The sequence below is a fragment of the Furipterus horrens genome, unplaced genomic scaffold (genome assembly GCF_987537825.1).
Source record: "Furipterus horrens unplaced genomic scaffold, mFurHor1.1.pri manual_scaffold_5, whole genome shotgun sequence".
In the NCBI taxonomy this organism is placed as follows: Eukaryota; Metazoa; Chordata; class Mammalia; order Chiroptera; family Furipteridae; genus Furipterus; species Furipterus horrens.
The window spans coordinates 161,643,383-161,668,958 of NW_028327175.1; the positions used below are offsets into that span (position 1 = coordinate 161,643,383).

At 53.4% G+C, this 25,576-nt stretch overlaps 2 protein-coding genes across 6 annotated transcripts in view; one reads left to right on the plus strand and one right to left on the minus strand.

Annotated features, from left to right (window-relative positions):
* Positions 1-25,576, plus strand: part of CDH23 (cadherin related 23) — a 366,095-nt gene that overhangs the window by 272,189 nt on the left and 68,330 nt on the right. For 4 of the 5 annotated variants that reach the window (XM_090278159.1, XM_090278162.1, XM_090278158.1 and 1 more), the window contains 10 exons: positions 6,873-6,933; positions 7,771-7,919; positions 12,476-12,611; positions 14,164-14,552; positions 15,426-15,527; positions 15,839-15,841; positions 19,602-19,751; positions 20,788-20,916; positions 21,879-22,007; positions 24,762-24,989. In XM_090278159.1, coding sequence (XP_090134285.1) covers positions 6,873-6,933; positions 7,771-7,919; positions 12,476-12,611; positions 14,164-14,552; positions 15,426-15,527; positions 15,839-15,841; positions 19,602-19,751; positions 20,788-20,916; positions 21,879-22,007; positions 24,762-24,989 — 1,476 coding nt within the window. Of the gene's footprint in view, positions 1-6,872; positions 6,934-7,770; positions 7,920-12,475; positions 12,612-14,163; positions 14,553-15,425; positions 15,528-15,838; positions 15,842-19,601; positions 19,752-20,787; positions 20,917-21,878; positions 22,008-24,761; positions 24,990-25,576 lie in introns of those variants that run through there. The other variant, XM_090278163.1, reaches the window with a different exon arrangement.
* Positions 1,051-2,467, minus strand: CUNH10orf105 (chromosome unknown C10orf105 homolog). The gene has a single exon (XM_090279464.1). The coding sequence runs from the start codon at positions 2,465-2,467 to the stop codon at positions 2,036-2,038; it is 432 nt and encodes a 143-aa protein (XP_090135590.1). The 3' UTR covers positions 1,051-2,035.

The following is a 25,576-nucleotide window of genomic DNA, read 5'->3' on the forward strand; positions in this document are numbered from 1 at the left end:
AACACCTAGGGCCAAGCAGGGCACCTGGGCAGGGGATGACATGGGTGACTACCTGCAGGACGATTCCTCCTGGGACATCTCAGGGAGGCCCTCCCGGTGCAGGTGGGGTGGGCTGGAGGGGACCAGGAAGAGGTTAACAAGCTGGAAGAGAGGGGGTAACAGCCTGTTGGGAGAAAGCCTGCCCTACTTTCTAAACTCAAACAATTGGGTTCTATTACACAACACGACTCAGACTGAAACCCTAGACCCTGGGAGTAATATAGGGTGGCCCTGATTCTCCCCACTTCTCAGGGAGAAACTCAGGCACTAGTGACTTCTCTGAAAGTAAGTTTCTGTCCAAGCAGGACTCTCTTTGACGTATTAACGTAAAGAAAGGCACAGTGGCTCTCTCCGACATGGCCTGCTTGGAGAGAAAGTTTCTCTCTAGGATCGTTCTAGAGGACTTCTTAGGCTTTGGGGGTGTGGGGGTGTACCCAGACTGGGCCTCCCTTCACTCAGTATGCAGCGCCTCGTATGTTCGTGTCCCAGCTGGTGGGGCAGAGTGAGGGGCTGGACAGTCTCCAGACTTGTATGAAGGCAGAAGACATGGATAGACAAGGATGACCCCCAGGGCCAAAAGGACGTGATCCCTGTCCTCCCTCCCAGAAGTGCAAACAGTAGGGCGGTTCCAGGCAGGAGGTGACTTTCAGCTGGAAAGCAGAGGGCTTCATGGGGGGGTGCCTTGCGAAGCATAGGTAGTTCAATTTGCCTGGTGTCTTGGGTCAAGATAAGGCTAGAAAGATAGTTCAGAACCAGTTCCCAGAGGTCACTGAACACCAGACTAAGGAGCTCTGGCTTTATCCAGCCAGCATTAGGGAGCCAGTGATGGTTTGGGAGCTGGGAATAGTGAGTGACCTAGAAAGCACTCTGAGAAGACCTGGCTAGCTGCACTATGGGTCATAGTGGGGTGACGGGGGCAGCCCCGTGGCCAAGCCCAAGATGACCCTGGCCTGCAGCTCAGACACCTTCTCCTTCTGCCTATTCTCCAAATGTGGGACCCAGGCAAAGTAGAGAGCTCTGGCTTTGTGAAGAGAGGTTAAGAGTTAGGGATTCTAAGAAGCCCACCCTTGATGGGATTGCTTTGACAGGCACCCAGTCAATGAAGCAATCACCAAAAAGACAGGACACCTATTGTGGTCCAGGCTTGAAGTCCCATAGTTGTCCTGGGGAAATCTGGACCCTCCCACCTGAGGGGAGGCTGCCACCTTTCCTGGATGAGGCCTGGAGCCACTGTGATGTGTCCTCAGGTTGCTCACCTGCAGGTGCTGGCAGAACCACCTGCCACTCTGACACATCCCCAGGCCTGGCTTCTGCAAGGAGCTCCTTACCCCATTCTCAGCCCTTCCTGATACGTCCTGACATGGCACATTGAAAGGGGACAGCCAAGATCGCAACTGCTAGCCGGTATTGAGAGCCTCACTTGCCCCTCCTCTCAGCAGGCACCCAGGCATCTGATCAACCGTGAGGGTGCTGGCTGCTCCCAGGGATTATTGGTGAATGTTGACAGGAAATCCAAGAGGAGTCCCTGGGTTCCCTTTAGCCTCCGGCGTTGAGTTGGCCCAGAGTGCAGGACAGTACCCCAGTGTGGGCTGACTTTCCACTTGGTCATTCGGCAACTCGTCCTGAAATCCGAGCTGGGTTTAACAAGAAGGGTGGGCTTGGCTGCTGTTGGGAAGCAGGGCCCTTGTTCCCTGGAGGTGGTTGGTGCCTGGCTGCCAGAGAGGGCTCTGGGGGCCCCAGGTTGTACTCTCCAGGGCCTCAGGCCAGGGGTCCAGATGGCTGCAGGTTCTCCATGCGTGTTCCGGCCATCTTTCAGCAGGCAGCAGCTAGAGGGTCTGCAGAGAGGAAGGTATTTCTGCAGGGCCTTCTCTGGGAAAGGCCATGAGCCTGAGCACACAGGACGTTTGGGCCCTTGTCTTCCGGCAGCCTGTGTTGCGAGGCTGTGTTCGAGGGAGGAGGGTCCAAGGGTAGATCCTGGGTGGCGAGGAATGGCCTGTCACATCTTGGTAGATTCTGTGCATTCCCAATCATGGCTGTCATTGTGGTCTGGCAGGGAGCCTGGCGGCGCTGGCCGGCCACAACGGAAGCTGTGCAGGGAGCGGCGCAGGGAGCCCAGGCGCTTCCAGAGCTGGAGCCGGGGCTCGCTGGGGCTCCCGGGGTGGTGGGGCATGCACTCTCGAGCCTGGCAGCTTGGGTCCAGTGTGGCCGGTTTGCAGACCGTCATGAATAGCAGACAGGAGGCCAGCAGGAGGAAGATGCAGGCCAAGGCAATGAGCATGGGGAGGGGATCCGCTGCCTCCACAGGGCTCCCCTGAGTGACAGGAGTCATGAGGAGGCTGGGGCCCTCTGTGCTCATGGCTCCTGCAATAGGAATGGGACAGAAGCTCAGAGGCAAATCAGTTGGACCCAGGGCTGGGGAGGGGAACATTGATGGGGGCTGGGCATGGCGACACTAGCAGCAGATAGTATCACAGCCATTCCACAAGTTAGAACAGTGAGGCCCACAGAGGTGACACGTCTACGGTCACACAGTGGGAAAGCGGTAGAGCTGGGCCTGAACTCAGGGCCTCTTTCTGCTGTATCTCCCTACCTGCCTCCGTGGAGGATGTGGAAAAGTGATGCCTTCCATCATTTAAAAATTAATCCTCGTGAATTGCAGTAGTCTGAGAACTGAAAACCTGGGATCTAAGACTTAACTTTATCAATAACTTGGCTCTGTGACCAGGAATGAGTCAGGGATGATAGGATGCCAGAGCTGGCAAGGAGCCTAGCAATTGTCTGATGCCAAGGCAGGAAACCGGGGGGCCCACCAACGTGTTTCATTTGGTTCTTGCAGTATTTTTATAAATTTAAATTGTGATTTTTAAACCACAAACAAAAAACAAGAGACTTCACATAAATACCTGAACATCTGGCATCTCTTGAAATTTCAGAATTTCAACACTGGCAACATGAGGCCAATTGTGTCTGGCACCTGGTGGCTGCAGCTGAGTGGCAGCTGCTTCCCTTAGACGGAGCACTGGCCCCCAGCTCCGCACACCCCCCACAGACCCGCTGCATACCTGAGTCCCCTGCCTGGTCCCAGGGCCATTCCTGTTGGTGCTTCCCAAGACAGTCCAAGCTGCTCCCATGACAAGTGAGGAACGGAGGCCCAAACAAGGGCAAGCCAAGCCCAAGCACACACTGTGAGTCAGAACCAGGTTTCCTGACTCCTGGCCCCATAGCCTTGCCAACCCTCTGGCTCCCACCCCTCTCCAGGGCTCCCTGAGCCACTCTGAGAACAGGTAGAAAATAACGCACAAAGAACAATGCAGTTGACAAGGTGGGGCTTGAACCCCCACACAAACACCAGTCCCCTGTTATCACTTAAGACCATCCCATTAGAGGGAGGACAGCAGGTGGCCCTAATAGAGGAGGCCAAGCTTTCGGTTGGTTGCAAATAAAAATGCTACCAGAGCCAGGCTGGCGAATAACATGTGAGCAAAGAGGGCAGGTGAGCAGGTCTACCTGGAGAACACTCTCAAGGAGGTGTGGGGCCCTCGGCCAGGCTGATGGAGTGCCTGAATGCAGGCCCTGTGAAGTTGGCTCTTCCAACTTTCCAAGAGAAGCCAGAAATATGGATTTTCAGGCAAACTTTCCTGATGTTTAAATGTTGGTGATTCAAATTTGGTTAAGGTGAGAGTGGGAGAGAGAGGGGGTGGAGAGAGAGAAAACACTGCAAAGACCAAATAAACTCGACTCCAAACAATTCAGAATGAATTTTTAAATATTTAAAACACTACAGCAGGCCAAACAAAACACATAAGCGGACTACATCCAGCTTTGCAAGCCAGCATTTGTGATCTTTGATTTCTACAAACACAGGGCAGGAAACCCCAAAGATGGTCCAATAATAATCATTTATTACTCTTTGACCTTGGAGACTTGAGTGAGACTGAGGATAGCAAGTCCCTTCCTCCCCAAACTTGCAGCTCCCCTAACTCAGTGGCACTGCTGCAGGCGGCTGCCCAGAGTCCGTGTCGGCAGGCAGGAGGAAGTGACCAGTGGCCACCTGCTTTCACCCTCCTGACCCCCACCCCAGTCCCCACCGCAGGCACTCACCAACAGCCATAGGACTAACGCCGAGCACCCCGTGCCCAGCCTCCTTCCTGTCCACAGCCTTGCCCTGTGCCTGGCCGACTAAAGGCATCCAGTGCACCCCACCCCATCTCCCACCCACACCCTCCCACCACTTCCAGCAATTCCAGGCAGAACAGGGCTCCTCCCAGCTCCCAGCTGGAAACTGCTGCCCATCTAGCTGCCCAGGGCCTCTGCCTTGCAGGCATCACCTACAGAATGCTCTGGCCAGGCAGCCGTGTGTATGTGGGCTGGCCCTTCCCTGAGTCTGAGCAGGGAGGGTGGATGGGGCATGCCCACCACCATGTCCCATGGAGAGAAAACTGGCCATCCCTCTGTTCCACCCTGGGCTGTGCTTGGCCTGGAGTAAGAAAAGGGCAGTCTGCAGTGGGAGATGTTTCAATCCTGCTAGTCCTACTGTTATTTCAGGGACTTCACGTCGACCTGAAGACCTTATCAGGCTAGCAAAGCAGGTCCTGGCTTCAGTCCTTGGGGAAGCACTTTAATAAAAAGATCCGTGAGGCTATAATTAGCATCTGAGTAATTCCCTTGGAAGCAAGAGATTCCAAAGAGCTTGCAAACATCAAGCCACCCTCCCTAGAACACACACCAGGCCTGCTTGCTCTGGAAAAGGAGGCCTCCGCCGGACTAAGGCTAGGAATCACCTTAAGGGCCGGTGAAGTCTCTCCCATATTCCTGGAGCCCAGGGCACCCCAACTGACCTGCTCTGGACTAGCTCTGTAAGCTTGGTCTGGAACCTTCTTTCTTGCCTCAGAACTCCACAGAGCAGGGCCTGTGAGCAGAGCACATGTTGCTGTGTGGCCTCGGGTCAGCCACTGTCCCTCATTAGGATTCCCACTCTCTCCAAAGCAGAGGGACCCCCAGGTCCGAGCACACCCTCACCTTGCCCCAGCAAGGGTCTACCCCCACTTCTCTCACCAGGCCTTCTCCTGCAGTCCCCCAAGCACTGACCTCAGAGCCAGCCCTCAGCAGTCCCGGGCTGGCAGAAGGGTCTTCTCAGCCATCCAAAGGAGACCCAAGGAGCCCCGGTGCCACCTGTGACCCCAGCCCACCCTGGACTCTGCAGTGCCCTGTGTCCCTCCGTCAGCCAGGCTGGGCAGAGTGGGTCGTGTCCCTTCCCTCTCCTGCTGGACCTGGCTTTGTCTGGAAGGGTTTGGGCTCTGCCTTGGGGAAGGGGACACCCAAGAGGGAAGGGATGACAACTGGGTTGGGAGCGGATGAGGGAGAGGGACACTGTGTTCCTGAGCCTGCCCAGGGCCTCGCTCCCCCGGTCTCCTTGGAGCCCTCTGGAGGGGCGGAGGCTCTGGGAAATCCAGCAGGAAGGTTTCACGGCCTCTGCAGCCTATGGCTCCCACCTTCCCCCATGGATATGTGAATGGTATGGCCCACAGCCTATTCAGTGTCTGCCAGCCTCCAGGTTACCGGGGAGAGGGGCACGCAGCAGGCGGGGGGTGGGAGGAACAGGCAGAGAGATGGGCCTTGAGGCCCCTCCCCACCCCCCACCCCACCCCCAGCCCCTGGGCCTCTCACCTTCCAGGCTTCTCCCTCAACTTCCCAGAGAACTTTCCCTTGGAAGGTGGCTAGAGAAGTGAGGGGTGAGAGGCATTTCCAAGGTCAAAGAGATCACAGGACAGAAAGCCTAAGATGAGGGGTAGCCAAAGCTGTGCTCCTTACAGTTTGGGTGGGCCCTTGGAGACCGTCCTGGTAGTGGCTTTCCATGTATACCCCCATATCCCACACATACACCCACACACTCCCCACACGCACGCACGCACGCACGCCCAAACCCCCCACACAGCCCACACCCACATGCTCCCCCACACATACACACACATGCCCACACACACCCTCACACCCCCATACCCACCCTCCCCCCACCCGCGCACACGCACACGCACAGACACACTCCTCCCCCAACCTTCTTTCCTTCAGAAGCCGGAGCTTCCCTGGCAACAAGCTGTCTCCTTAGGAGCCTAAGTCTTAAGCAGCTTCCACATCAAGGACCCCAAGCTCCTAGAAATACAATACAGTGGGGAGGTTGTGGCTCTGCCCAAGACCTGAGCCTGGGGCCCACCCCCTTTTTTGGAGCCCTAGTTTGGGGTATTTAGCTTCTACCTCTTGTCCTTACCCCTCAGCCACAAAAGAAGCATGCTCTTCCTACAACCCCGAATGGATGGGAGCCTGCTGGGGACTGTCACAGTCCATTAGATGACTGACGAGTCATCTCATCCAGCCCCCTCTCTCTCAGACGATAAAACTGAGGTCCAAAGAAGCGTGGCCTGGCCAGGGTCACTCAGTTAAGCAGCAGCCATGCAATCCCCCACCTTAGGTGAGGTTCCTGGGAGCCCAAAAAGCTGAAGGAGGGAACTGTGGAGGTATGAGCCGACCTAGTCAAGTCTGAATCCATCACCCACTTTCTCCTCGTCCTCCCCAAGAACTGGAGGGGGATCAAGAACAGAGCTGGCAGGTCTCCTGCCATGGACAGGGCAGCATGCAGGTACCAACAGTCAGGTGTCCTCATGGGAGATGAGGACAGACGTGTCCCTCTCCTATTCCATACCCGAGCCTCTGCGGAAAACCACAGGTTTGGGCAGGATAGGCTGGGGGTGGTGTGAAAGGAAGGAGAGGGACCCCAAAACATCTTCTCTCCCTGTGGGGTGTGATTCAAAGACTGACCTTATATCATTCCCCCTCAGCTAACGGCCACAGATGCCGACGAGGGCGAGTTCGGGCTTGTGTGGTACCGCATCCTTCATGGTGAGTGGGCTGCCCCAGGACAGCAGAGGCTGGCCCTTCCACCCTTGGTGGAGCTTCTCTAGGCTACCAGGGGCTGGGAGGTGAAGTCAAGGAGGCCCCCCAGGCTGTACACACTGGCGGGCCAGAGGGAAGAAGTGGGGACACTCTCCAGTCACTTGTACCAAGTTGGATGTCTTCTAAGTTTGGGTGCTAGATTTGATTGCTTTGCCTAAAGTTCCTCGTGTCCCGTGGCAGGACATCACCATAACACAGGGGGTCTTGGGGACCAGGGGAGCCTTCATCAGCAAACTCCCCAGATATTGTCATTGGCCCAACATTTATCGTGTGTCCATCCCTTAACCAATCACTATTATTGCCTTGGACACTAGGGCAGTGCCCCCAACTTCCCAAAATGAGTCACAAAGCTCATGACTGAGAATGGAGGAGGTCAGATCCCCAGAGGAAAATCAAGTTGCTCTTCCTACAAGACCTGGGAATGGGCACTCGGCCAGCCCAAATATATCCACCAAATCTTGACTTCAGGCACCCACAGAGAATTTGAATTAGTTCTTTCTGTAGTGCCCAGATCCCTCTGAACTATTGAGTCCATTGACACCTCTGGGTATGGGGCCTCAGGGGTCCCACAGGCTTCCCATTAGGAGAGTACAGAGTAAACTTCTATCCCTCCCTCAAATCCGGCCAGGCCAGAGCAGCATGAGGCAGAGGCCTGTTCACCATTGCGGGCTTCAGCCAAGCTCCTGAGACCTCTGGGCAGGGCCCCCCTTCTTTACCCCTACAATCCCACCAGAATCCTGCTCCAGGACGGAGCTCATGCATCTCATCTGTCTCTCCACGCAGGTAATCGTGATGACCACTTCCGGATCCATGTCAGCAATGGGCTCCTGATGCGAGGGCCCCAGCCCTTGGATCGGGAGGAAGCCTCATCCCACGTGCTAATGGTGGAGGCCTATAACCATGACCTGGGCCCCATGCGGAGCTCTGTCAGGGTAAGGCAGGGGGTGGGCTGGGTGACTCTCAGGTAGCCAGTCATCGGGTTGTGAGGCCCCACATCGACTTCTGCACTGACCTCAGGGCTGGGCCAAGGCCGTAGCTGGACTGGAGATGGCCACCAGTTGGGGCCTGGCAAGGCAAGGCTGCCAATGACACCTGGTGCTAGGGGTTCTCAGCCAAGAATCTTGGATGTGTCATTTTACTCTGAGCCTCAGTTTCTCCAGATGTGGAAGGGGGTCAATAACTGGATAAAAGAGGTGCCCTTACCATACTAGCCCCCTCTATCCACAAAGCTTTATAGGGTGAGCCAAGAAATCTCCCATCTATGATCTCAGAGATGTAGATGTTGCCCACTTCATTTTAGAAAAGAGGAAACTGAGGCACAGAAATGTCATTAGTGACAGATCTCAGAGCCCAGGTCTTTTGAGTCCAAGTTCAGTGCTCTTTCCACTGAAAGTGTCCCCCAAATATCCCAGCTGCCCCTTCACATGTATTCTTTTCTGCCACCTTCACTCACCAGATCAATCTCCATCTTCCTGAATACTCAAAAATAGACACAAAAGTTCCCACAGGCTGGGTCAGTTGATGCACCCTCCTGCCCAGCAGCAGGGAGACAGCTGAAACAGCTTCCGGAGGTCACCCCTCCCTCCCCCCACTGCACAGTCAGCAGCTCACCACCCTTACCCCTAAACCAGGTGGAAAGTGAGTCAGAACCCAGAGGTGAAGAGTAGGAGGGAGATGGGAAAAATCACGTGGAGGGACTTTTACCCAGAACTGAAGGGGGCAGAACCGGCTCTTCTTATCAGCCCTGTCTCCACATGCTGTTTCCCCGGGGCTGGAAACAATGAGCAGAGGCCTGCCTGGGGCCACCATCACTCACAGGGGTGGCTGGGGAGCAGGTGACTCAGCCTTGGCCGTCCCTCTGCTGCTGCCCCTAGAACTCTGCCCCAGGAGGAGCTGGGAAGGGAAACCAGGGACCTTAGGGCTGCCCCTCCAGGTGAGATCTGCACAGGGAGATGGCTGAGGCAGGCAGCCTCTTGGGTTTTTACACATTGGGGCTGCTTGGAACAACTCCAGAACCCTGGTGACTGAGGGTGACACCCAGATACCTGATGTGCACTCGGGCAGCCCCACATGGTCACGCTCATCTGCATGACTGTGAATTGTTTATTCACATGATTAACACACTCACATCAGAGCCCGCCCTTTGCGGGGCCAACTTCAGGCCACAGAGTGACTGATGTCAACATAACCTGGGTTGGCTTCCTGCGCTGCCTAACCGTAGCCCTACCTGTGGCCCCCTCACTCCTCACCCTCCCAGAAGCAGGGGAGCACCTCTCTCCACGGCCTGCTCCTGTCACTGTCTCAGCTTTGTGGCTGCAAACTTTTTAAAGCCACAAATATTTTTAAACAAAATGGTATGCAGTGCCTCAAGGTCCTGCGTAAAACAGACCAAAGCCGGGCTGTGCAGATAGGTGCAGGGGTGGGACACTCAGAGCCACCCCTGCCGGGCCACCCTCCTTTTGTTCCTCTCCCCAGGAACCCTGAGGAGTAATAAACCCTCACGCAGTACTTAGTCTTTGCCAGGCACCTTTCTGAGTACTTCATGCACTTGACCTCATTTAATCCTCATAGCAGCCCTATGAAGTAAGCACTGTTATTATGCTCGTTGTATAGGTGAGGAGACTGAGGCAAAAGGGATCAGCCAGTGTGTTAAGGGCCACGGAGCAGTAAAGGTAGAGCCGAGCTTCATAGCAGGCAGTCGGCTCAGGTCCATTTTCTTAACCACTGCCCTCCACTGCCTTACGTAAGGCTCTTCAGAGCACAGAGGCCGCTGCTGCCTCTGCCCCAAGAGTCATTTTTAAGGTGGGAATTTGGGAGCTGACCCCTGGGGTGGGGGCTGGATGACCCTTGTAGTACATAGTCCCCACACCCTGAGCCCCAAGAAAGCTGAGACCTTTCTGACGATACTGTAGGGACTTCAGTTTTGTCCTGGATTCATTTTCCCAGCAGCAGCAGTGATGGTTTGCAGAGTATCCATATTCTCCAGTTCCTGCTTCATAGACCAGGGACAGCCCAGATAGAAGGTCCACAGAGCACAGAGTAAAACAGTCCCTGTAGAGACCAAGGACTCACATGCATTCTGTGCACGCACACATACACATGTACACATGTGTCCACACATGTTTTCTGGCCTGTCCCTGTTGGAGGGCATAGCACCAGACAGAAAGTAGGGCTGGTTCTCCAGGGAGCCTAGCAGCTTAATAGCTGAGCCCTCCTGTTCAGCAAGAATTTGGCAGACCTGTGTGTTTCCTGTACATCTGTGTCTCTCAGGTTTGCAAACCACACACCATTTTGCCCCCTGTCTCTGCTGCTAAAAACAAGGCTGAAACCAACAGGAGGAGAGTGGCATGTAGCCAGCGTCACGGAGGATGGGCCACACCCAGGCTCTAGGCCTCCGCCCACCCTCCCCCTTTTTATATACCTTCAGACTGGCCCTGTTTTTCTACTCCTTGCAACCCTTGGACTCAAGGCCATTTGGACAAGCTGATTCAGGAAGGGGAAGGCTCACTGTTTTTGAAAGATGGATGGTTAGTTTCTGTTTATGGAAAATGAGTTCCCGAAATTATCTGTGCAAGTTCCCCCCAACACCCTCCCCACCCAGGATCTCCCCAGCCAAATTCTCGGGGAAGCCAAACTTAGAAGGTGAACACCTGTGCTCTGGGGCGGGCACCTTAGTTTGCATAGTGGGTTCTAGGTGTCTGGACATAAGAATGCAATGACACAGCAGGGCCACAGAAATCCTTGGAACAGGGACGTAGTGAAACCTCTCTCCCCATATGCCTCTCCTCCCCCTCCCTCCGCCACCCCACCCACCCCAGAGTGCTCTACCCATCAGGCCACCATGTCTGCTTATAACAAAAGAACCCCTTTCACTTCTCTCCTGCTAATTCCCAGCTAAACTCAGAGCAGAAGCCAGGGCTGATCCAGCGGCTGTGATCAGTCAGAAACTAAATAGTCATGTTCTAGTACAGTCTGTGCCCTGGCCCCACCATCAGTGCTGTGACCATGTGTGAAATCTGTGTTGTGCGTCATTGCCCCAGCCCCATTTTCTCCCTCTCTGCTCTGCCGGCCAGTTTGCGGGCCCTGGCTCTGTTAGGCTGGAAGAAAGATGTCTCTCCTGTTCTGGGGCAGCTTACCCCCAGTGTAGTGTGAAGAGCAGTAGTGTTGGTAGACTGGGAACCAGAAGAGCCTGCCCTCTCTTTCCAGCCATCTCAGTTACTGTGAGGCCTTGGGCAAGTCCCTCCCCATCTCTGGGCCTCTATTTCCCTGTATAGGAAAAGGGGAGAGAGCCCTCGGCCTCCCTACAGCTCCTTGAGCAACAATACCATCAGTACTCTGTGGCTGTAACTCCCCTACCCACTGCACTGGTCCTTCTGAACACAGCCTAGGTCCTGCCTTTAGCTGAGCCATGCCCTCCCCATACCCCTGTGTGTATGAGAGGCAGGGCAGGTGGGGGGGTGGCAAAAAGAAGGGTAGAGGTCCTGATCTCTAGCCATACACATCTCTCCTTAAACATCTTTAAAATGGTTTTAATGTATACAAGATGTACATGTTCATTAAAGAGAAATTAGGAAGTGCAGATAAGCAGTGATAAAAATTATGCATAATTCCACAATTCAGAAATAGCCATTGTCTTGGATCAGTTGGATCAGGCCTCCAAAAGCAGATCCTGATACAAGGATTGGTATGAAAGTGATTGATAGGAAGTGTCCCCAGGAAAAACTGGAAAGAGTCATGGGACCAGCAAGGAAAGACAGCCAGCAAAGTAGCACAGAGGGAACTCAGACTTAGTCCCACGGGGTACCCTGGAGAGAGTCACCTCAGCGACCCCCGCCAGGCCCAGGAAGCTGGAGACTCTCTATCGCTCACCCATCAGTCAGTGACTAAGGGCTGCCCCGGGGGATGTAATTCCCAGGCACTTCCAGCTCTGGGTGTGCATGTCCCAGCAGCCTGGGTAGGTGCTGTGCTGCAGTAACAGCACCCAGAGGAGATGCCTGAGAATCTGCAGGGGCCTGAGCAATGACATCCTCTGCTATAATCATCATTAACATTTTTATGTCAATTCTCTCAGACACATTTTGGTATTTGAATGGGGTCACTTTGAACATGTTCAAGCACTTTTGCAGGGCCTGGCTCATTTTGTCTTCATAACAACCCTAGGAGCGACATGGGGCATGAATTATTGTATCGATAATTACTGTTTCATAACTGAGGAACTTGATGGCCCAAATGATTTACTAATTAGTCACAGGCCCCCACAGAATTAATAGCAGAGTCAAGAGTCAGATAAGTTTTGTTCCTTAACAGATGATGTTTGAGCAGCTGCCACGTGCCACGTACTGTGCAAGGTGGGGGGACACAGTAAACAGCCAGACAGCCCAGAGGCCCTCTCCTCCCAGCTCCCTGCGGGCCCAGGCCCAGGGCACCCGCTGTGGGCTTTCCTGGCCTGCCCCCATCCTGACCTCCACCTCTGGGCCGGCTCCCACAGGTGATAGTGTATGTGGAGGACGTCAACGATGAGGCCCCGGTGTTTACGAAGCAGCAGTACAGCCGCCTGGCACTTCGGGAGACAACAGGCATTGGCACTTCAGTCCTCGTCGTCAAAGCCACAGACCGAGACACTGGTGAGGCCAGCAGGGGAGGGCGGGGAGTCTCATTCCCCAGAGTGACCCTCCTCAGCTAAATCCCTCCCGCTTCTGTGGAGCCTGTCATCCTCAGTGCCTGTCCGGCTCCCCCTTTCAGCTGCTCCTGGGCCATGGAGCAGCTCCTGGGACAGTCTTGGTGGCATCCTCACCAGATGCCCAGGACTAAGAGGGCTGGAGTCAGGGGGAGTTGTCCCAATACCTGCATGGAGAGAGGAGAGGTCACAAGTTTGGGAAGTTCAGATTTGTCATTGCAGGACCCAGCAGCTCCCAGCTAGCCTTTGGTGAGCGGCTGGGAGAGGTAAAGGACCTGTCAGAAAGTTGGCTGAGGCCTGCTCCTCCGTCCAGCCGCGGCTCCAGGCCTGGCACACACAGGCTTTCAAGGGACAGTGTGCCCTGTTCTGCAGGACAGTGGTCTGCCCTGAAGGGAGCCCAATCTTGCTGAAGGCCCTGAGCCCCAGAGGTGGTCACAGTGAGCAACGCAACAGGCAGGAGACAGTGGCCCTCTTCATGGGGCCTGGATGTCTGGGCCAGAGATAGGGTCAGAGGGGAGCTCTTTCCTGGGGGTCTGCTGCCCGCCCCGCCCCCCCACCCCCAAGAGCAGCTCTCTGAGCTGCTTCTACTTTCCCAGTTCCTGTGCTTCCTTTTTGTCAGCTGTCCCGATGACTCCCAGCCCAGCCCCTGGCAGCATCCCCAGCTAACCTGGAGTGTGGGATGGGGAAGGAATAGAAATAGATCTGAACACTCTCAGGAGGCTTTCTCTCCCATTTAATATAGTTCAAGTCACATACATCACTGTGGCATAGGGGTTCATGATCTTCCTGGGTCAGGAATTCCTTTGAAAAACAAGTAAAAGCTATGGATCCCTCCCCAGAAAAATGCACATCAATTCATACTTCTGCAAATAATTTCAAGGAAGGCTTGGACTTCCTAAATGGTTTCATGACCATTCCTCTGTAAGTCTATGGACTTCGGCTAAGGAATGCCGCTTCTAGCTCCTAGTTGAAGGATGTATTCTAAGACCCAGGAATTTGGGGTGAAGGAGTTGGGGAAATGGGAGGTATCTCTTACACTGAAAACATTTGGCTGGAGGGACCAAATGAAGACTTGGTCACCTCTGAGGATGCTGCCCCTGTTAATCAAACACTTTTTAGGTCAATACCCTCACTACAAGAGATTCCTTTTTTCCCCACCCTCGTGGTCCAATTACCCAAGGGAGGTGTTTGAGCTTAAATTTTGAAGCTCCAGAAGCAAATACCCTGCGGCATATCTTTCATGCCCAGAGGAGGCCCCGGAGGAGGTCAACAATGTGTGCTGGGCCTTGCCATCCACCTGGAACCCAACCCTGTCCCCTGTTGCATCCCCTAGGACAATTCTTGCTACAGGTGGAGAGCAGTGCACGCTGGGTAGACCAGCCATGGCCCCTCACCCTGTCCCTCAGAGACAGCATTGGGCGTGCTGTGGGCACCTTGGGAAGCCACAGGGAAGGCCCACCCCAACCTGAGACTGCACAACCTCTTTTGTCCTCCTGCAGGGGATGGTGGCCTGATAAACTACCGCATCCTGTCAGGCGCAGAGGGGAAGTTTGAGATTGACGAGAGCACAGGGCTTATCGTCACTGTGGATTACCTGGACTACGAGACCAAGACCAGCTACCTGATGAATGTGTCCGCCACTGATCAGGCACCCCCCTTCAACCAGGGCTTCTGTACTGTCTATATCACTCTGCTCAATGAGCTGGATGAGGGCGTGCAGTTCTCCAATGCTTCCTATGAGGCTGCCATATTGGAGAACCTGGCTCTGGGCACTGAGATTGTGCGGGTCCAGGCCTACTCCATCGACAACATCAACCAGGTCACCTATCGCTTTGATGCCCACACCAGCGCCCAGGCCAAAGCTCTCTTCAATATAGACATCTACACGGTGAGCGAGGCTGGGGTAGGCATAGTGAGGGATCTCCCTAGGAGAAGGGAGCTCAACCCTTTTAAAGCTAACCAACATTTATGAATCTCCTTCTATACAAATGGCATTCTCCTCTTTGTCATAAAGTATCTTTGAGATAAACATCTCTGAAATACATTCGTTTTAATATCCAGGGGTAAGATAAAGTTTATACCTAGGCAACCTGGTATCCTTCTTACTAGACAATGAAAGATATTCAAGTCATCCTGTTTCCCTTTTTACCTTGGCTACTAGGAAGCTCCAGTATAAATTTTGTGCTTCATTGCAATAGCTAGTTTTAGCTAGGTGTCTGGTGCAGTTCTCTCTTATCTACTGCCTGGCTCTTATTCTTTTATCTTTGCTTTAGTGTGTTTTTTGTAAGAATCCCTTCTCTGAAGGTAGGCATGGTAATAATCACTACAGTGTACCAGGCCTTGAGAATACAAAGATGAACAAGATCCTTCCCAGTCCTCCAAGAGTCCTCAGGCTAGGAGGAGAAGTAGGAATAATCAAGGATACAATTCAGAGCACCACAAGGAAAGATGTGAAAAGAACTACAATAGCAGTGTAAAGGGGTGTCTCTGGGGCCCAAATAAGAGTGAGCGAGTATACCTGGTTGGGGAAGCAGGAAGCCTACATGGAAGATGTGGTGTCTGAGTGGGACTGAGAGAGCAGCAGGATTTCAACCTACAGAGCTTCATGAAAAGTTTTGTCAGGCAGAGGGAGGGATGTGGAAGCGGGACAGTGGGACAGAATGTTCAGGGTTAGTGAAGAGTCCGGCTTGCCCGAAGCATGGGGCTAGGACAGGCTCTGCTTGGTGGGTGGTTGCTTACCCATCTGGATGCCTCCCTGCAGGGTGTGATCACAGTCAGGGGTCTGGTGGACCGGGAGAAATGTGACTTCTACACCTTGACAGTGGTGGCGGACGACGGTGGCCCCAAAATAGACTCCACTGTGGTGAGTGGGTCCCTGAATAAAAGCCCCATATGTGCAGCCCATCACCACCCAAGGCACCCAAAACCCACATCTTCAACAACCACCCAACATGCAAGCCAGGCTTCGACAGCCCAGGGGTGGCATTGCAGCTGGTCATGCCACACCTTCCAGAGCAGCCTGGCCAGGATGAGACCTCAGACAGGTTGTGGGGAGGGGGTTGCATCCTTGACAGACCACTGCTGCGAAGGGCAGTATAAGAGCTGCAGATTGCTAAACACCTGCATCTTTGCCTTTTCTCTCCCTTGGCCTCCTCCCACCGGCTCTACCTACAGAAGGTAAGTAGCCTGTGGACTGCCACTCCACTCTCTGATATTGGCTGTGGCCAGTGCTGGCTCGGGCCCTGAGTGGTGCTGGACCTTCCTGCCTCCCCTGAAAAGAGGACATGTGCAGTAGGTCCCCGCTCAGACCCTTCACAACTGTCCCAATTCATCCACTCCCTCACCTGAGTCCAGGCCCCTCTTAGGCGCATACCCCATGTCCAGCTCTGCCCTCTCCACCCTCCATCCTGCTGAGCCTCCGTGGGATCCTGGGGTGGAGGGTGCACCAACAAGGAGTAGGTGGAACACACAATGAAAGGAACACTGAGGCCTCATCCCAGCTCTGCCCCTTACCGGCTGTGTGACACAGGCAAGTTGTTCAACCTCTCTGTGCTTCCTTTCCTGGAGTCTAAAATGAGGATCAGACCAGCAGCCCTGCCTTCTTCAGAAGATGTGAGGAAGGTGGTAGAGGAGATGGTGGATAGGAAGCACTTTGTGGGCTAGCCTTGGAGAGAGGTGTGATGGGAGTGGCATCTGTAAAGGGGAGCCCTCCCTCTCCCGGGGATTGGTGTGAGGAGCACGTTCTACTACAGTGAATGTGAAGAGGAATGCACAGTGCCGGAACCTGGGGAGTGCTGGCAAGGGCAGCTGTGGTCGTGGTGTGATTCACTGCCCCCCAGGCCTATAAGGAAAAGCAGGGAAGACCATGTGCTGAGAGCACTTCAGGGAGGGTGACCCCTGAGGTCAGAGGTTCCTAGGAGGGTAAAAGGGGCAGGCAGGTGACCTCAGGCTGGGGGTTGAAATGGAGGTGGGTCCCAGGGCAGGGATTCACTGAGGTGGCGTCCTACACTGTTAATGAGAACACTTAGCCATCGGTTTGGCATGGGCACCAGCCAGCCCAGTCTGAGGCCATCTGCAGACCACATGGGGTGATCAGCTCATTATCAGCCTTGGTTACAGCCACATTTTCACTCCTCACTGAGTCCCTGTCCCATCAGCCTAAAGGAATAGGAGCCAACCGAGTATCCAGGCTAAGAGCAAAATGCAGCTGTCGTTGGGTCCTTCACCCCTAGAGAGGCCTGGCTCTAGTGGCCCTGGTTGTGGCTTGGCCTTACCCCAAAGCCCCCTCCATCCAGAGACCAGGCTTGGGGTCAGTGAGGCCCCCGAGGTCCCAGAGTGCAGCCAGCGATCAGAGCTCTCGATGGGGGCCAGTGGGCAGGCTCCCCGTGACCTGTAGCTCCTGGTCCTCCCGGCCATAGGAACTAAAGCTCAGAAAAGTAACATGGGGTCCTATCCCAGGGTCTTGGCAGCCTCATCTGTAAAATGGGCCAGTTGTTCCTCACCCTTGCTGTCCTGAGAAGTCCAGGAGCTGAGGGGAGGTGGATACCGAGGAGCAGCTGGGACGCTCCCACTGAGGCTGCTGCAGCCCCTTCCTGGGCCAGGCTGCCCACTTCCTCTGCATGGGCTGGCAAGGGCGTTTTTACACATTCCTGTGCAGGCCCCTGCTTTTCCACAGCCACTTCACCCTCTTCCAGGCAGAACTCACACTCCCTGGCTTCTCCTCAGAGGCTCCCAGGGCCACTGCCCAGATACATCAGCCCTGTTAGCCCCAAACTTATTTGAGGTGCTAGGGTGGAGACAGGCTGAGGGGCCTTTTAGTGGTGCTATCATTTCCTCTGTGAGGCCGGAACCCCAAACCACAGCTCACCTACACCTGACTCTTCCCTAGTCCCAGTAGCCCCCGTGGGCCCCAGGGAAGGCGGGGAGGCAGCAGGAAGGGGCAGGCTGGGGGCGGGGGGACAGGGGCTCTTCTGTAAGAGTTCTTGAGTGTGATACTGTCCAGCCTCCTCCGGGTAGGGTAGGGAGATTTGGACCAGGAGGTCCTGGGTGGGGACACAGACTTGTGTCTAATTCCCACAGACCTTGACATCTGCCCTTCTTCCTCATCTACTGAGAACCTCACAAACATGATCATCAAAGCAGTAATTACAGAGGGAGCACTTATTGTGGGCCAGGCTCTGGGCTGGGCTTAGAGTACAACAGGAAACCAAAATCAGACACAGCCCCTGCCTTCACAAGCGTGAGCTATAATGGGAGGAAATTATCACATCAGTAAATACATGCATATGGCATGATAATACAATGTCAGGGAAATCAAGGAGGGCTTCCCTGAGGAAGTAATTCAAGCTGAGATCCCCAGAAAGCATAGGAATTTACACAGTAGAGAAATAAGAGCATTTCAGGCACAGGAAACAGCATGTGCAAAGGCCCTGTAGTAGCGTGGGGAGTACAAACAAGGTCTTGAATCAAGTGGGAGAGATTGGGAAGGATCAGAGTACAGGGGCCTTGCTTGTTTTGCCCCTGAGAACAGTGGGGTGGGTATTATGCCCATTTCACAGGTGAGAGCACTGGGACTCCAGGACTTCATGGAACCCCCTGACCAAAATTCATGATGGATGGGCAGAATCTTGGATCATGAGATTATGCTTACTTGCCAGGCAGGAAGCAGGGCAGGGACCACCCCTTAAATTTTTGCTTGCTCATGTGTTCCCCCCAACATCCTGGTGCTGTGGGTGTTCTCCTTCCTATTTTCAGCTAAGAAAATGGAAACTCAGAGAGGTTGAATAACTTTTTCCAAAATCACACAGCTAGTAAGTGGTGGAATTGGTCCTGCTGCGAAGCCTGGGCTTGTTGCCTGTGGTTTTAAAAGCTGCCTAAAGGTAGAGGAGCGTGGCTAGGACCAAGAAGAAGAGGAAAGACATGGTTGGGGGGAAGTTGAAATGAATCTCCTGGGCAGGTGCGAAGTTCTGCAGGCTCCCTATGGAGTCCCAAGGGTAGTAGGCAGACAGGCAGGCCTGGGAGCCCTGGATCCCCAGGTCCAAGGAAGAGGATGGGGCCTGAGCTGGGGAGGAGGCCTGGACTGGGATTCCTAAAATCTGATCCTCCTCCTGCCCTACTTCATCCCGCTCATCAGTGAACCTAAGGCGCACCTGTGGTTCAGGCCTCGTGGCCCGTGGCCATTGGCCATCTGTGAGCTGGAGGCTTCTCCCACGCTGGGGCCTTCTCTTCGACTCGCTATCCAGACCCTGTAGGAGGAGCCTGCGCAATAGACACTAAACCATATGCCTTTTGCATGCACTGTGCCTGGTTTTTATCTGGTAGGCGGACATTCCTCTCTCTTCACCAGTTGCTGCCTCCCACAGGGACCACCAAGCCACCTGTGGCCTCCCTCCTCCTCAGCCCTGTTTTCTTCCCTCTAATCCAGGTGTGCTAACAAGGAGGCCTACAGGCAATATCTGGCTGTCAGACATGTTGTAGCCAGCCTGCACATATTTTTTCTTTAATTTTTATTAAGTACCACCTAAATCCTTTTTTTAAAAAAATCCATATTCCTAGTTCCTCTTGAAAAACAGAAAGCTAGGCCAGTGCCAGTCTGGCCCCCCTCGTGGATCTGGAGCGGAGTGGCCTCCACCTCTTCAGTCAGAGCCCAGTCCTTCCAGGCCCCTCGGGCCCACCACCTCTGAGGGCCCCCAAGCCCCTTCCCTGCTGTCCCAGCCCCTGCATTTGAGGATGTGCAGCCCTCCCCCTCCAGACTCCTAGAAAACGTGCACTCAGGGTCTTTGCATGAAGTCAGGATTGACCTAGGCGGCTCAGCAAGCTAGCTGCTGTTCCAGAGCTGATTGAGGTCCGGTCCCCACTGGCCCCACAGTGGAACCCCCGTGTTTGGGGCAGGGGAGGGGAAGGAGGCAGGAGGTCTCTAGTAACGTTCACCCCCCAGGTCTACATCACTGTGCTGGATGAGAATGACAACAGCCCCCAGTTTGACTTCACCTCGGACTCGGCTGTCAGCGTGCCTGAGGACTGCCCCGTGGGCCAGCGTGTGGCCACTGTCAAGGCCCACGACGCTGATGCCGGCAGCAATGGGCAGGTGGGCATCAAGTGAAAGAGCCCAGATCTGCTCTCTCACTAGGGGATTCCCATAGACCCTCAGTGGGAGGGGGCCATGTAAACCATCCCCACTGAGCAGGAATCAGGGGGCATCCAGGCTCTGCCCAGTCCCAAGCAGGACCACCCTGCCCTCCTCCCAGTCCATGATCAGGGAAAGGAGGCAGAGCTGTGCCAGGGGTTGGCCCTGCCTGAGTTGAATGGATATGAACTCTGATGACCAGCCACAGTTCAGCCCCCCACAGCAAGCTGAAAGCGGTGGGGCTTCAGCCTTCCTGGTGACTCCTTCATCACCTGTATCCACAAACCACATAGCATCTTGTCCCTGTGTGCCAGCCATGGGCCAGCCCTCCTGACTTGGCCCCAGGTCTGAAAGAAGACATGCCCGTCCTCCCTCCTGCTGCTCAGGACCCATCCCACAGCAGGAAGGGCTCCCCAGGCTCCCGGTTTGGACACCCCTAGAGCACAAGGAGGCATGAGAGAGCATGTCCGTCTTCACACTGCTTTGATCTGTCTTATGAATAGGGTGGCACCATTTTAAAATTCTAGCACATCTCCAGGGCACTGAGAGATATTGGCTTTGTGGTCAGAAGCATGTGAGTTCAAACTCTCATTCTCCTGGGCACTTACAAGCTGTGTAACCAGTTATTTCATGTTTCTGAGGCTTCTGCCTGTGAACTGAAGAGGAGAGCTCCCAATGACAGCCATGTCACACCAGGGCACGTGCTGCTCCAAGCAGGGACTCCAGAAATGTCAGCACTCCCCAGTCCCTGCCCTCAGCAACTTCAGTGCCATGGGACTCACAGCTGCCTCTTGGCCCCTAGGCCAGTATGCTGACACCGCCACCCGGGAGCCTGCCACCCCTATATTGAGGGACATAACTACTTCTAGAAGATACACTCTCATCTCAAACGCCCTTGCTGAGCAGAGGGCCCAGCTGGTCAGGGAAGTGCCCCTTGACCTGACATGGACACCTGTCCTCCCCACTTCCTCGCCACTCACACTCTCCCCTCTGACAGGTGTTCTTCTTCCTGGCCTCGGGAAACATCGCGGGGGCCTTTGAGATTGTCACCACCAATGACTCCATTGGTGAAGTGTTTGTGGCCAAACCTCTGGACAGAGAAGAGCTGGACCACTATATCCTCAAGGTGGGTACTGGCCCCCCAGGGTCACTGTTCACCATCCAGGAGAGTACTTGGCCCGTCAGCATATCCTAGTAGTCAGCTTCCCTACTGTCACCAAGTACTGTGGGCCACGCAGCACCTCAGGACCAAGAGCATGAGTGATGTCAACCCTGGAGAGGGTGTCCTGGGACGGGTCTCTGGAGCCAGGGCAGGAAGGGGCAGAGGTGTCTGCCCCTGCTGTGGGAGCCAGGAGGCAAAGCCAGGCAGAGCCCCAACTCTTCCACAAAGGCCGTGTGAAACTTGGGCAAGTTGTTTACTCTCTCTGGGCCTAGTTTCTCTTGTGCACTGGGCAGAAAAACCCCTGCCTGGCCTACCTCTGCCGAGGTGAGGGGTCATGAAGACCACCACTGCTGCTGAAAGGCTGAAGCTGGCATCTTTCCTGGAGGTCTCTGGGGACCCCAGGGCTGTGCTTCTGCAGGAGCCTGAGCCCCTGAAGCACTTCTGCTGCCCTGCAGGCATCCAAGAAGCATGAAGGCTCCCAGGGATGGGCTCAGTCTGAGGTTAGGGCTGCTTAAAGATCTTTCAAGGCTCTTGCTCTTTTTGCCAGAGTTCAGATCTAAGTTTGGGAACAGGGGCCTTTGAAGCTAAAAGCAGGAGCCATGGGTCTGGTTGCAGGCCCGGGGTCATGGTCATAGGCTGCATAGCACAGAACACAGATTGGGAGGTAAAGACTGGCCACCCGCACGTCAGATTGCAAATGAGGCTCCCAGGTCAGACAGGAGCTGGGCAAGAACTGCTTGGAGCATGGGGCAGAAGGAAAAAGCCTTAGGGAAAGCCAAGCTGGCAGGCCCCCTGGGGGGCTGAGATGGACCAGTGAATCTGTCTGCCCTCCCAGTCCTCCCCACTGAGTAGATAACCCTTAGTCCCTATCCCTGATCCTAACCCCCACCCTTTAGCTCTGACTCCAGTCATCCCCTTCCTCATAGGTTGTGGCATCTGACCGCGGCACCCCTCCACGGAAGAAGAGCCACTTCCTGCAGGTGACCATCCTGGATGTCAATGACAACCCCCCAGTGATTGAGAGCCCCTTTGGATATAACGTCAGCGTGAATGAGGTGAGAGCAGCTCCAGCACCCCTACAGAGAGACCACCAGGGTAGACAGTGGGCATGAGTTTAAATGTCTGCTGGCCCACTAGTCTCTCAGATTTCAGGGATGGGGGCAGTGGCTTATTCATAATTCTAGTCCTAATGCCCAGGCTAGGTCCTGGAGTGCAGTGTCTTTTTGGGGCAGGCTTGAGGAGGAGAGGAGAGAAGAGGGAAAGAAGAAAGTAGCCTTCTGCCCTCGCTCTCTGTAAAATCAATTTAAAAAAATTTGTCTGAAAATTCATCATAAAAATTATTCATCTGATTAATTTACATGAGGACTTTTAAAATAAATTTCATCTGTAAAGCAGAAATTTTATAAAGATGGTGATAAAGTTGAATAATTTATTGGTATTAAATTTTAATAAAATTTTAGAGAATTTTGGCTTTAAATATAGGTGTTCGTCACCTTATTTCTTTTTTAAGTATATTTTATTTATTTTGCTGTAATAGTTGTCCCAATTTTTCCCCCTTTGCCCCTCTCCACCCAGTATCCCCTTCCCTCCAGCAATCCTCCCCACTTAGTCCATGTCCATGGGTCATGCATATAAATTCTTTAGCTTCTACATTTTCTATACTATCCTTAACACCTTCCTGTCTATTTTGTACCTACCAATTATGCTTCTTAATCCCTTCACCTTTTCTCCCTTTCTCCGCCTTCACCCTCCCAGCAGATAACCCTCCATGTGATATCTATGATTCTGTTCTGGTTCTAGTTGTTTGCTTAGTTTGTTTGTTTGTTTAGATTTAGTTCTTGATAGTTTGTTGTCATTTTTATGTTCATATTTTTTATCTTCTTTTTTTAAATAAGTCCCTTTAACATTTCATATAATAATGATTTGTTGATGATGAACTCCTTTAGCTTTACCTTGTCTGGGAAGCACTTCATCTGCTCTTCCCTTCATCTGCCCTTGATAGCTTTGCTGGATAGAGTAATCTGGTTGTAGGTCCTTGCTTTTCATCACATTGAATACTTCTTGCCAGTCCCTTCTTGCCTGCAAAGTTTCTTTTGAGAAATCAGCTGACAGTCTTATGGGAACTCCTTTGTAGGTAACTCTCTGCTTTTCTGTTTCTGCTTTTAAGATTCTCTCTTTATCTTTCACCTTTGGCATTTTAATTATGCTGTGTCTTGGTGTGGTCCTCTTTGGGTTCAACTTGTTTGGGACTCTGTGCTTCCTGGACTTGTGGGTCTATGCCCTTCACCAAATTATGGAAGTTTTTTAAAATTATTTTTTCACATAAGTTTTCAGTTTCTTGCTCTTCCTCTTCTCCTTCTGGCACCCCTATGACTCAGATGTTGCCACGTTTAAAGCTGTCCCAGAGTCTTCTTATTCTTGCTTCACTTTTTTGAATTCTTGTTTCTTCTTTCTGTTCTGGTTGAATGTTTATTTCTTCCTTATGTTCCAAATCATTGATTTGGATCCCGGCTTCCTTCCTTTTACTATTGGTTCCCTGTGGATTTTTCTTTACTTCACTTAGTGTAACCTCCTCTTCTTTCTTTATGTTTTTGCCATATTCAGTGAGTTCTCTGAGCATCCTGTTCTCTAGTGTTTTGAACTCTGCATCTGATAGGTTGGCTATCTCCATTTCATTTTGTTGTTTTTCTGGGGTTTTGTTCTTTTCTTCCATTTGGGCCGCATTTCTTTGCCTCCTCATTTTGGCAGCCTTTCTGTGTTTCTGTGTATTAGGTAGAGCTGCTTTGACTCCCTGTCTTAACGCACCTATTAAGTTATATGAGGCAGAGCGTTAGGTATTCGCCAGGACAGGCAGCCCACTTCACTGATTTGTGGCTCTGTGCGGGGGGAGGGCTCAGAGAGGGAACAGTGCCACTGATTGACTTCTGAAGGTTTACCTGGCCCTTGCCCTGTTTCCAGCCACTTCACCCAGTTCCTGTATGAGACTGGCACCCTTCCAGCTGTTGCTGCGGTGGTGAATGCCAGAATGGGTTGATTTGCATACATTCTAAGTCCATGCAGGCACTTTAAACCAATGCTGCCCCAACCCCCACTGGTTTTTACAGCCAGGAGTTATGGGACTTTATCTTCCCAGTGCTGGACCCCTGGGCTGTGTGGTCTAGCCTGGGGCTGGGATTGCTTGCTCCCAAGGTATTCCTCCCTCCCTCGCAATTTTTATCTATCACACATGAATGTGGGACTGCCCGTTCTGCCCCCACTGCTGCTTCCTCTCCTTGCTATCCTGTATCTCCTCACCTCTCCTCCCCAACTTCACATCACCTCTCCTACCCATCTGGATGAATGTGGCTTCTTTAAATCCTTGGTTGTCAGACTTCCGTACAGTTCAATTTTCTGGCAGTTCTTAGAGGGTTTTTTTTTTTGTTTTTTTTTGTTGTTGTTGTTTTTTGAGGTTAATTGTAATTCTGATTGTGGTTGCCCAAGGAGGCAAAGGGTATCTACCTCACCGCCATCAAGAAGTCCACACAGTTCTTACCTGCACCTCAGTTTTCTCATCTGTAAATGGGGATGACACCAGGACTTAACGTGTAGGGTTGTAGAGGGAGGTCGATGAGTTAACACAGCCCCAGCACATAGTAGGTGCCCACAGAAGCTTGCCACCATTGTCTTCACCCCCTTCCTCATGGCTCCAGCATAGACAGCAAAGCTTTATGGGGGTCCAGGTGAGGCCCCTGGGCTCCCAGGAGCAACTGCTAGACTTTCCCCCCACCCCTATTGAATCCAAAATGACTGCTTTCCTCCTCTCCTCCCAGAATGTGGGCGGTGGCACTGCTGTGGTCCAGGTGAGAGCTACCGATCGTGACATTGGGATCAACAGCATTTTGTCCTACTACATCACCGAGGGCAATGATGACATGACGTTCCGCATGGACCGCATCAGTGGTGAGATCGTCACGCGGCCCGCCCCGCCCGACCGCGAGCGCCAGAGCTTCTACCACCTAGTGGTCACCGTGGAGGACGAGGGCACCCCCCCGCTGTCAGTAAGTGACAGGGGCGGCCTCGGGGCAGGGAGAGTGGGTGAGGGGCAACTGTACCTTCTATGTGGGGGGGATAAATGGGAGGGAATGGGACGCTGTGGAGTGAGAGAATCCTTGACAAATCCTTCATTGTGCCTTTAATCTATTGGCTCATAAGTATTTATAGGGAAGCCTGCAAAAGCTAGGCTCTCTGTTTAGTCTTCTTTGCTCACACAGTTCTGTGGGATGGTGCAGACTGAGCCTGTACCTCAGGGCATGGCCAGCCCCAACTCCACTTGCCAAGCTGTGTGCCCATGGGGCCACACTAACACATATGGTGGTACCCTGTGCCAAGGAGGAAAAGGTGCCCTCTGGCATCTTTCCCTATGTCATGTTGGTGTCATATGTCATTGTCACAACATGTCAGGGTTGGAATAAGCTAATGTCCATAGTCTGGTTTAATGCTCGAATGGACAGGGCTGCTGCCCAAGGCAATGTGCAAGGTTGCAAGGTTGGAGAAGAAGGTGGGGCTTGTGTGGTGGATGATGAGAGTCTAGGATCCAAGGGCTGGGATTTGCAAATTGAGTAGAGAATTGTGAGCACTGGGAGTT